This window comes from Oncorhynchus mykiss, chromosome 25 (genome assembly GCF_057628025.1).
Source record: "Oncorhynchus mykiss isolate SJ-2025 chromosome 25, ASM5762802v1, whole genome shotgun sequence".
Lineage (NCBI taxonomy): Eukaryota > Metazoa > Chordata > Actinopteri > Salmoniformes > Salmonidae > Oncorhynchus > Oncorhynchus mykiss.
The window spans coordinates 48,601,290-48,613,356 of record NC_143046.1 but is presented as its reverse complement, the minus strand read 5'-3'; the positions used below and the strand labels follow the sequence as shown (position 1 = coordinate 48,613,356).

General features: G+C 41.1%; 1 protein-coding gene across 1 annotated transcript in view; it reads right to left on the bottom strand.

Annotated features, from left to right (window-relative positions):
- si:dkey-16j16.4 (uncharacterized) overlaps nucleotides 1–11,571 on the bottom strand; it is a 62,871-nt gene extending 51,300 nt beyond the window's left edge. The window contains exon 1 of the mRNA XM_021584331.3: nucleotides 10,789–11,571. Coding sequence (XP_021440006.1) covers nucleotides 10,789–10,857 — 69 coding nt within the window. The 5' untranslated portion in view covers nucleotides 10,858–11,571. The remainder of the gene's footprint in view (nucleotides 1–10,788) is intronic.
- Nucleotides 11,572–12,067: the final 496 nt, after the last annotated feature.

Here is a 12,067-nt window from a genome sequence, read left to right as displayed (position 1 = left end):
GTCCACGTTTTTCTGTGCAATACCCTTTTGATTTGAACATTTGAAAAGTTTTGGTGTATGTACTAGGCAATTTGATTTAATTTATAAACAGTACCAGTGTGACATGGATTTCTCCAAACTCTATGTAAGGGGCTTTACAGTGAGAGCATGTCCACCTCTTTCCTTCCTGCTTCGTACAATTTGTTCCATGTCAGGCTGAAAGCTCACAAGCCCTGACCTCCTAGCTTTCACTCCACACCTGTCTGGTAAGGCCCGCTAAAGCCATGACCCCGGTGTTATCTCCCGTACTTAAAGCAGGTGATTGCAGGTCTAGTGAGTGATAAGGGGGTTGTTAAAAACAGCTGCTACGCCCGAGTGGCAAAGAAAGAGGAAAGAGTGGAGATTCCATGGTAAGGCCATTTGGATAAAGGGATAGTGGCAGTTTGTGTGTACACGTATGTGTGTGTGCGCCCGTGTCCAAAAGGTAAAAACCAAAAGAGCTAGATCATCTGTCACCAGCTTGGCATGATGGTATCCACCTGGCTGTGACATATTTGACATGTCCCGTGTTCATGTGCTGCATGGGAACACGTGTGAGGTGAGAGGGATTGGCAGTGCCATCATGAGTGTGTGAAGACTGTTTGTGCCCTTGGGATAATTCCAAAGAGGGGTGGTCCATTTAACACACTTAAAGGGATATTTCGTTTTTTTTAGCATGTCAGACCTCATTTTCATCTTCCAGACAGTTGTTTTAGTCAGAGTTCCATTCATGAGATGTCTTAGTTGTTTGCTCGAGCCATACAGTGTATTGGTCAGACTCGCAAGCATAAAAGTGTATACCTCGAACTGTGTTTACTTCCTGTATTTCCCTTGTCTTGGAACGCATGTCTCGCATAGCCACAACTCCAAATTTCACAGAACCTGGTTCTCGAGGCTAGTGCAGTGCAAACGCGGCTTTCAAGCCGGACAGCTACGAGCCTGAAGAGGATGCATACTTTGCAGAACCATATTTATAATTTATGAGCCAGAATATACTGACGATGAGTTTTGACAGAAGCAAAGACAGCACGGGGGAAATAGCAACAGGTGATCTGGCAGACCAGCAACAGGGCCCAGTTAACTAGGGGTATAAATGTGAAAAATCTGAGATGCCAACACTTGAAGAACTACATTTGTTTGCCGAAGACACTGAGGATGTCGGTCACAGCACAACAGTTTATGTGACAGATCATTCAGATTCCCCAGCACTTATCCACCCAGGAGTAATTGAAAAAAAAAATCCATGTCAATAAGATCAGCTGAAATAAAGTTTGCATATTCAGCGGGACCAAATGGGAAGCTGTCCATAGAGTAAGCAAACGTTTGAAATTGAAGTTATCAATAGTGTATACATATCAATTTGAATATGTTATCGGTTTCCTATAATGATATATTCCCATGTTCCATAGTCAATATCATCTTGTTGCGTATCGCATTGTGATGGAATGGGCACTCACGGCAGACAAAAAGGTAACAGACAAGTAATGCCATCCTGCTTCGTTGAGGCCATCCATAGAAAGTATCCTTCCCCCTTCAAGAGGATACGTTGGATTCAAGGATTCTAAGCACGTGCACCTGCTTCTCTGAACCACTTGGTTCTCAAGAATGTCCAGTATAAAGACTGAACACGTAATGACACTAAAGTTTTATTACACAACCTGTCTATGGCTATGACCAATGTAAATACAAGCTGTTTAACTAGCCATGAGTATGTGAACAACATAAAGTGACTTGTTCTTCAACACAAACATGTTCCCAAATAAAAGACAACACTGCAAGTATGTGTTGTAGACAATCAAATTTGTAATGAAGGTTATAAAAGTAAACACACATACAACTAATCGAAAAATACACTTGACTAAGTAAATGGACATGTAAACATGTTCTACACGACTACTTTAGCAGTCCAACAACCTATGTAGCTTCTACTTTGACATCTAGGCTACACATATCCTTATCCTTGTCCTAGCTACTGACATCTATCCGTATCCTTATTCCTGTCGGAGCCAGTAAACCCCTTGTTTTCCTTATCTGTATTTCCGTATGTGTAGCCACGCACTTTGTTGACAAGTGAGAGATGACACGCCTGCTCCGGAGCGGAAACAACGCTGGCAACTTACTTTGGCTGAAGTATCTAGTCTGTTTTTTTTTCAAAAGCACAATTGCGGATGTTTGGAGAGAAAAAAACAATATCTTTCAACAGGCCCCCCCCCCCCAAAAAAACATAATCGTCATTAGAATTTTATGTGGAGACGTTTTGAAGCACGTTTTTGGGTGAGACTGGCCACTACCACTATATGGGTCATGCAAGCAACTAAGCCAGCCAAAGAAATCTCAGGAATGGAACGTTGGCCAAAACAACTGTCTGGAGGATGCTTCAACACTAAAAGTAGAAAATAAGGTCCATGGTGTTTTTAGTCTTTTGTGTCCAACAATGAAAATGATGTAAAAATAAATAAATAGTCACCACCCCCTTTCAAAATGTTCACCTTGTTGCCTGAAATAAAAAACGGATTCAAATCAGACTTTTTCCGGCTATATTTACACACAGTAAACACACAATATCCAAGTAAAATAAAAAAATATGTAACTCCGAAAATGAATTACAAGTAGAACAGTAAAATACCCTATTTGGATAAGTGAACACCCCCTGAGTAAATACTTAGTGGGATCACCTTTTGCTTGAATTATAGCCAAGAGTCTCTTTGAATATATCTCTAATAACTTTGCACCCCTAGACTGTGCAATATTTGCCCATTCTTCCTTACAGAATTGTTTAAGCTCAGTCAAATTGCATGGTGACTGCACTCTTCCAAGTCATTCCATAGATTCACGATGGGATTTAGGTCAGGGCTCTGACTAGGCCACTCAAGGACATTCACCTTGTCCTTCAGCCTCTGTAAGGTTGCTTTTGGCGGTTTGCTTTGGGGTCATTGTCATGTTGAAACGTGAACCATCTTCCCATTTTCAACTTCCTGGTAGTGTGCTGCAGGTTATAAATATAAAGTTTATTTGGAAAGTAAGAAATAAATATATTTTTAAAAGCATTCGTGATTTGCGTAAATGTAATATGCTAACTATTACTCTTGAATAAAAATATGAAATGGTATTACATTTGGTGAAGAGCACATTATGGCTTGTTTAGGACTCGAAACTCAAAGTTTAAGACTTGAGACTTGAGTTGAGACTTGTCGGTCTTGACTTGGGACTTGACTTGGGACTTGAGTGCTAAGACCTGAGACTTACTTGGAATTTGTAAAACAACGACTTGGTCTGCCAACAGGTGTCTGTCTACTAGTTACAGAAAAAAATCACTATCACACCCATGTGTACACTCATGCGGGCTACTATGATTACAGCCACACTCAAATAGACTTGAACTCTCAAACACACACAGTCAAACATGATCATAATTGTACTCATTCCACTTGAACATGTGAGAAAACAAGATTTGTGAGAGCTATATTTCTATCTGCCCTTGCTCTGCCTCGTTATTTTTGGGAGTGTTTCCCAAATGTTGAGCAAGCAAATGCTAGCCTAATCTTGCTAATGACATCATTTCCCCTCTGTTGTTTACAATGTACAACCCTCCATCTTTCGAATGTTCCCAATTGGCTAAAGACTTGGCTGCTTGTTTGCAGAACCAGAAAATACAGTTGAAGTCGGAAGTTTACATACACCTTAGCCAAATACATTTAAACTCCGTTTTTCACAATTCCTGACATTTAATCCTAGTAAAAATTGTCTTAGGTCAGTTAGGATCATCACTTCATTTTAAGAATGTGAAATATCATAATAATAGTAGAGAGAATGATTTATTTAAGCTTTTAATTTCTTTCATCACATTCCCAGTGGGTCAGAAGTTTACATACACTCAATTAGTATTTGGTAGCATTGCCTTTAAATTGTTTAACTTGGGTCAAACCTTTCAGGTAGCCTTCCACAACCTTCCCACAATAAGTTGGGTGAATTTTGGCCCATTCCTCCTGACAGAGCTGGTGTAACTGAGTCAGGTTTCTAGGCCTCTTTGCTCGCACACGCTTTTTCAATTCTGCCCAAACATTTTCTATAGGATTGAGGTCAGTGCTTTGTGATGGCCACTCCAATACCTTGACTTTGTTGTCCTTAAGCCATTTTGCCACAACTTTGGAAGTATGCTTGGGGTCATTGTCCATTTGGAAGACCCATTTGCGACCAAGCATTAACTTCCTGACTGATGTCTTGAGATGTTGCTTCAATATGTCCACCTAATTTTCCTGCCTCATGATGCCATCTATTTTGTGAAGTGCACCAGTCCCTCCTGCAGCAAAGCACCCCCACAACATGATGCTGTCAACCCCCGTGCGTCACGGTTGGGATGGTGTTCTTCGGCTTGCAAGCTTCCCCCTTTTTCTTACAAACATAACAATGGTCATTATGGCCAAACAGTTCTATTTTTGTTTCATCAGACCAGAGGACATTTCTCCAAAAAGTACGATCTTTGTCCCCATGTGCAGTTGCAAACCGTTGTCTGGCTTTTTTATGGCGGTTTTGGAGCAGTGGCTTTTCCTTGCTGAGCGGCATTTCAGGTTATGTTGATATAGGACTCGTTTTACTGTGGATATAGATACTTTTGTACCTGTTTCCTCCAGCATCTTCACACGGTCCTTTGCAGTTGTTCTGGGATTGATTTGCACTTTTTGTACCAAAGTACGTTCATCTCCTGAGCGGTATGACGGCTGTGTGGTCCCGTGGTGTTTATACTTGCGTACTATTGTTTGTACAGATGAACGTGATACCCTCAGGCGTTTGGAAATTGCTCCCAAGGATGAACCAGACTTGTGGAGGTCTACCACTTGTTTTCTGAGGTCTTGGCTGATTTCTTTTGATTTTCCCATGTCAAGCAAAGAGGCACTGAGTTTGAAGGTAGGCCTTGAAATACATCCACAGGTACACCTCCAATTGACTCAAATTATGTCAATTAGACAATCAGAAGCTTCTAAAGCCATGACATCATTTTCTGGAATTTTCCAAGCTGTTTAAAGGCACAGTCAACTTACTGTATGTAAACTTCTGACCCACTGGAATGTGAATTATAAGTGAAATAATCTGTCTGTAAACAATTGTTGGAAAAATTACTTGTGTCATGCACAAAGTAGATGTTCTAACCGACTTGCCAAACTATAGTTTGTTAACAATACATTTATGGTTGTTGAAAAACAAGTTTTAATGACTGCAACCTAAGTGTATATAAGCTTCCGACTTCAACTGTAACTATTACCAGCTAGCCTAATTCCAATCCGATTTCAAACATGTTACCACATCAAAAGGAAGTAGCATGATGTATGCTATTCAATGGCGTATGTCCATTTACAACAAACCAATCACCCCAGAAACTGTGCTGTTGTGCCATGGCCTGATCTTAATCTGGAGTCAATAAGAGGGCAAACAAACACACACACACTTCAGTGCATTGAATCACTACATAAGGCGGCAACCTAAAATACACCCCCTCCAGTGTGTGTGTGTGTGTGTGTGTGTGTGTGTGTGTGTGTGTTTCAGTGTGCCTTTGTTCCTGATCAACTGTAGCCTACGCAAGCGTGAGTAGTATGTCAAGTATGCTTGGAATAAATCCCTGTCACTGAGCAGCTTTCTAAAATGGATCGATGGGAATCTTGGGAACACACAGACACACACGCTGACTAGTCCACACGCATATGCGTTACATAGCAGCACATTAACACAGACAAGGAAATACACTGCCCACCTGAACTACAGGCCCCACGCTACATCCTCTCTGACACATGTATGACAGACTGTTGGTGAAACATAATGTCTGCAAGCTCATTTTAGCTTTCCTTGCAATAACGGAGTGAATAGCACACAGACATACTTGTGATTTCTAGAAGAATGTAGATTAGACATGCAAACATAACTACATAAACAGACCCATGCCAGACACACAAACTTCAGCTGCTTCAACTCCCAAATCCTATAAAACTGACACAATCTCTCTCTTTCTCTCATGAACTAGACCCCAGGGTCTGACTGGCCTTTCCGTTCCAGGCATGCTCACATGGGGATCACGTCCATGTAACTGGCCCTGTAATTGTCTTCATTAGGCTGACCTCCTAGAGTCAGGAGTGGAACGGGGCCCATCCACACCAATGAGGATCATTATCTTTGGGTGTCCTAAGCCCTCGCTCTCAAGAATGACCACTTTCACAGCCTCCACCGTGGTGAGTGACACATATCTTCCCAAGATGTCTGAAAGGGGTTGTGCCTTGAAATAATTCCAATAATTAGAAGAGCTAGCAGCCAGGGCTTACTGATACAATGGTATCAGTAACGTTTGGGGTGAGCTTTCCAACATCTCCACCAGGCCATTCAAAATGTGCAATGGTGATACAAAATGGCTGCTCAATTTGGAGTTGGTTGCGTCACAATATACAGCGCCTCTACACCCGACATGAAAAGTTAGCATTGTTGCACAAAATGGGTGCCATGTAACATTGAAGTGGGTGCCACTAAAGGTTGAAGCGAAGCAAGTGTAAAGGAGAGCGACTTCAATCATCTATCACCATCATTATATGAAATGTATTAAAATTGGTGATGCCGCCCCCTGCCAACACCACTGTCTTTTTATTGAAGACCGTGGTGGCTGCAGCTCTGTATATTGCTGCAGGATCCTTAGTGCTCCGCCTAACATGCTGACCAAACCGCTCACGCACGTGTGTCTGCGTACGCATGTTGATTTTGTACCCCCACACCAGACACGATCAGGACACGCAGGTTGAAATATCAATACAAACTCTGAACCAATTATATTAATTTGGGGACAGCATTAAAAGCATTAAACATTTATGGTAATTTAGCTAGCTATATCCTGGGATATAAAAATTGGGTTGTTATTTTACTTGAAATGCGCAAGGTCACACACAAGCTGTGTGAAAGTATTCTAGGCAGTTTAGGATGGAAACACTGTTGAGCTATGGTCCATACACACAAAAGCCAGATTCCTGTTTTCAGAGGAGAACCAGATGTGTAATAAATTGAAGTAGGATGTGTGTGTGTGTTCGTGTGTGCGTGCGTGCGTGCGTGCGTGTGTGTGTGTGTGTGTGTGTGTGTGATGAAGTAAATTGAAATGAGTTTGTGTAATACTAATGTGATGTTATAAAGAACTGAACTGCGTTCAATGTTAAAACACAAGAGTTATTTTGAGTGCAACAGTTACGGGTGGTTGCATGGCTGTTTAGTTACAAAAACACTGTACAGCCCACATGCTTGTTGATCATTGAGATAGCGTTGAGATACGCTGTTCAAGTGTGTATGTGTGTGTGGCTGCAGAAGTCTCTTTCAAAGTAACCAGGTCATTCACCTAAAGCCACAGGCCCAAGTAAAAATGCTCTGCATCAGTGGTGACCCGTCATTCAGGGCAGTTTTGCCTCTCTTGCATGTTATTTTGGAATTAATGCGTGTCACATATCAGTTTGCAAACTAACAATGTAAACAAAAATATATTTAGTTAAAGTCGCATAGAAACATGGTCTATATTTTGCTTTATTGAGTAAGGCAGCTCCAAAATGCAGGTGTTTCAGCGTAGTTCAGAGCTTTATGTCGTGGAGGGGTAGCCAGAGGAAAATACAGAGCGTAGGGGTTGGTAATGTTCTCTAGTTGTGCCATGACTGGCTCAGTGCTCAGTCACTCATGGGGGACTGCGTCACTGCAAAATCTACAGGGAGAGCTTGAAAGTTCAAGCCCCCTTGGGTGCTGACATACATTGCCTTGCGAAAGTATTCGGGCCCCTTGAACTTTGCGACCTTTTGCCACATTTCAGGCTTCAAACATGAAGATATAAAACTGTATTTTTTTGTGAAGAATCAACAACAAGTGGGACACAATCATGAAGCGGAACGACATTTATTGGATATTTCAAACTTTTTTAACAAATCAAAAACTGAAAAATTGGGCGTGCAAAATTATTCAGCCCCCTTAAGTTAATACTTTGTAGCGCCACCTTTTGCTGCGATTACAGCTGTAAGTCGCTTGGGGTATGTCTCTATCAGTTTTGCACATCGAGAGACTGACATTTTTTCCCATTCCTCCTTGCAAAACAGCTCGAGCTCAGTGAGGTTGGATGGAGAGCATTTGTGAACAGCAGTTTTCAGTTCTTTCCACAGATTCTCGATTGGATTCAGGTCTGGACTTTGACTTGGCCATTCTAACACCTGGATATGTTTATTTTCGAACCATTCCATTGTAGATTTTGCTTTATGTTTTGGATCATTGTCTTGTTGGAAGACAAATCTCCGTCCCAGTCTCAGGTCTTTTGCAGACTCCATCAGGTTTTCTTCCAGAATGGTCCTGTATTTGGCTCCATCCATCTTCCCATCAATTTTAACAATCTTCCCTGTCCCTGCTGAAGAAAAGCAGGCCCAAACCATGATGCTGCCACCACCATGTTTGACAGTGGGGATGGTGTGTTCAGGGTGATGAGCTGTGTTGCTTTTACGCCAAACATAACGTTTTGCATTGTTGCCAAAAAGTTCAATTTTGGTTTCATCTGACCAGAGCACCTTCTTCCACATGTTTGGTGTGTCTCCCAGGTGGCTTGTGGCAAACTTTAAACAACACTTTTTATGGATATCTTTAAGAAATAGCTTTCTTATTGCCACTCTTCCATAAAAGCCAGATTTGTGCAATATACGACTGATTGTTGTCCTATGGACAGAGTCTCCCATCTCAGCTGTAGATCTCTGCAGTTCATCCAGAGTGATCATGGGCCTCTTGGCTGCATCTCTGATCAGTCTTCTCCTTGTATGAGCTGAAAGTTTAGAGGGACGGCCAGGTCTTGGTAGATTTGCAGTGGTCTGATACTCCTTCCATTTCAATATTATCGCTTGCACAGTGCTCCTTGGGATGTTTAAAGCTTGGGAAATCTTTTTGCATCCAAATCCGGCTTTAAACTTCTTCACAACAGTATCTCGGACCTGCCTGGTGTGTTCCTTGTTCTTCATGATGCTCTCTGCGCTTTTAACGGACCTCTGAGACTATCACAGTGCAGGTGCATTTATACGGAGACTTGATTACACACAGGTGGACTGTATTTATCATCATTAGTCATTTAGGTCAACATCGGATCATTCAGAGATCCTCACTGAACTTCTGGAGAGAGTTTGCTGCACTGAAAGTAAAGGGGCTGAATAATTTTGCACGCCCAATTTTTCAGTTTTTGATTTGTTAAAAAAGTTTGAAATATCCAATAAATGTCGTTCCACTTCATGATTGTGTCCCACTTGTTGTTGATTCTTCACAAAAAAATACTGTTTTATATCTTTATGTTTGAAGCCTGAAATGTGGCAAAAGGTCGCAAAGTTCAAGGGGGCCGAATACTTTCGCAAGGCACTGTATATTTACATTATAAGTGCCCATCCAAGAAGGCTCAAGATCATTGGCCACGGATAAAATTACGTCAAATCACGTTATATCTACCGTAGCTTTGATCGGACTGATCATGTCAACATCATACTTTCAAAATATTAGCTAGCAAGCTAGACAAGCAGTCATCGTCATGAATCACATCAACAATCTACTGGCAAATCCTTTTCAATCCTTGTTATATGAAGAGAAATTATAGATAAAACGTATCAGTGCTCATCGGCCATTGGGATATAAACATTACACAACAAGTTGGAAATTGCAAATTCAACAATAAGTGGTTTGGAAGGAATCAGTGTCTAACTGCAAGCGTTGCAAAGCAATTCCTATTTTGCTTCCCCTGCCTGCTATTCGTTGGAAGGGCGTGTGGTCCAAGTCTGGTTTTAAGGGTCTCTTTTCAAAGCTTAAAAGGATAAACAATTCACATGCAACACCATTGGCCAGAAAAGGTTGAAGATATTGGCCAACTTCTGCTGCATTCAAAACAACTGGAAACTTGTAACTCGGACATCTCAGACTTCAGTGAGTTCAAGACAACTGGGAACTTTTTTAAAAACAAGTTCCGACTGGGAAAATATGTTTTGAACGGTCATCCAACTCAGAATTCCAAGTCGGGAACTCTGGGCTCTTTCTAGAGATCCGAGCTGAAGATCACTGATGTCATGATTCAACCTTGTTTGAGTCCAAAAATGTATTGTATGCTTCTCCATAAATTCTGTAATATGCCAGGGAGATATGAATAATGTAGCTAAGAAAGTATTACTAAGTGTATGTTGTGTAGTAAACTGTTAGTAGCCCATATGCCTCACACTAATAATTTAGCCCCTTTACCCTACTGTTCTGAAATGGTGGTGCACATGCAGCCTACAGCCTGTTTTAGAGAAATGTCATCATCGAATATATTAATTGTCTGCTTATATGCCCCCTTTATTTATCCTACGGTTCTGACTCGGTGTACAGGGATAATACTGTAAGAAAGAACCATGTTCTGAATTCTGTTGCTGTACATTTAGTTATTTGTACATCTCAATTGTCAGTAGAAACCCCATTTGTTGAAAAGAAAGCTCTGCTGAAAGAAAGCTCTCCTGTAGAGACAGCTTTATGTAGGCTCTAACAGTTTGTGGGCACCATTTGTCACTGTTATAGTGCAATTCATGTATTGTTTAGTGTTGTATTGTGTAATGGCTTAGCTGGCATGCAGCTAAAACTTTTTTGCCCGACCAAGATTTACATGCTCTGCATAATGCAATACTAATTAACATATAACAATGTTACAATGTGTCTTTATAACATTATCTAGTGGTGGACGATGTCACTGGGGAGGGGGGGATTCGACAATACTATGAGGCTTACCTTAAATTGAAAAGGATGAATCTCGTTGAGCGAGTGTCTTCTTAGCTTCTTGGTTAAAGTCTTCAACATCCTGAACTTTTACGGATATGGCTTATCTATCTTCACTTAGCTATTTTTGTTGCTGGTGAAGCCATGCAACAACTACTTTGAAATGTACAGCAGTTTGCACATTAAAAGGCACAGACTTACTAAAGCAAACAGTAACACACATTCACACACACACACACACACACACACACATGCACTCACTCACTCATTCACACACGCACACACACACACAATGATGACAAACTCAACTTTTGTTGAAGAGAATAACCAGCCCCCAATAACAGACCCCAATACCATAGTTTGTGCAGGTAAATATCTTGACATAATAGCGGTCGAAATCCGTTATGTGACAGGCTTGATTAAGACCAATTTGAACTAAAACCGACTTCGTTATTGTGCGTTCATTTAGTTTGCTAGCGACGTAGCCAGTCCTGGTAGCTTGTTTCCCAGGTCCCAAATTAATAAACCATAATAGTTTCGACTTTCTCCTCCTCGGCTTTGAAAAAAATAATTGTAGGAATAGCGCGCGAGCTATGTCGTCCACTTTCCCTCAACTTGCTCACGTTCAGACGCGCGCGCACACACACACACACACACACACACACACACAGCCGAATGTGTACGTGTACACGTGTACACACACACACACACACACACACAGCCACAGCCGAATCTACATGCTCTCCTACCAGAACATATTCCAGTTCTCTCGTTCATTGATCCGGATTTTTCATTGGCTACTCCACCGAGTGATGTCATTTTTTTCTCAAGAAGGAGAGGGTGGCTGCCTGTTTCTTAAAGCAATATCTTGTTTACTTTGACCGATATCAACCGTATATGTCAATATACGTTCTTTATAAGCATTAAGAATGTAATATATTTCTGCCAATTTTCGTCTATTGGAGAATCATATAGTTACTTAGATCTGGGAACTCATCAGGATGATGCCGTTCAGGGGCATCATTTATAAACCATGCATATGTACAAAATATACCCCAAAATATTCTTGCTCCAGTTTTCACGCAAAAGTTTGCATTTATACAAATTTAACTTGATGTGAGAATGTGGTCAGCTTCACTCAAACTTTAGACCATGCACGTCTGCTAGTGGTTGAAATATTGTATTGCAAGCTGGCAAGTAAGTATTTTGTGTAAATCGTGGATATGATGACAAGTTTATTCATAAAAAAATACAACTGGAAACACTAACAATATCAAAAGTATGGACACAC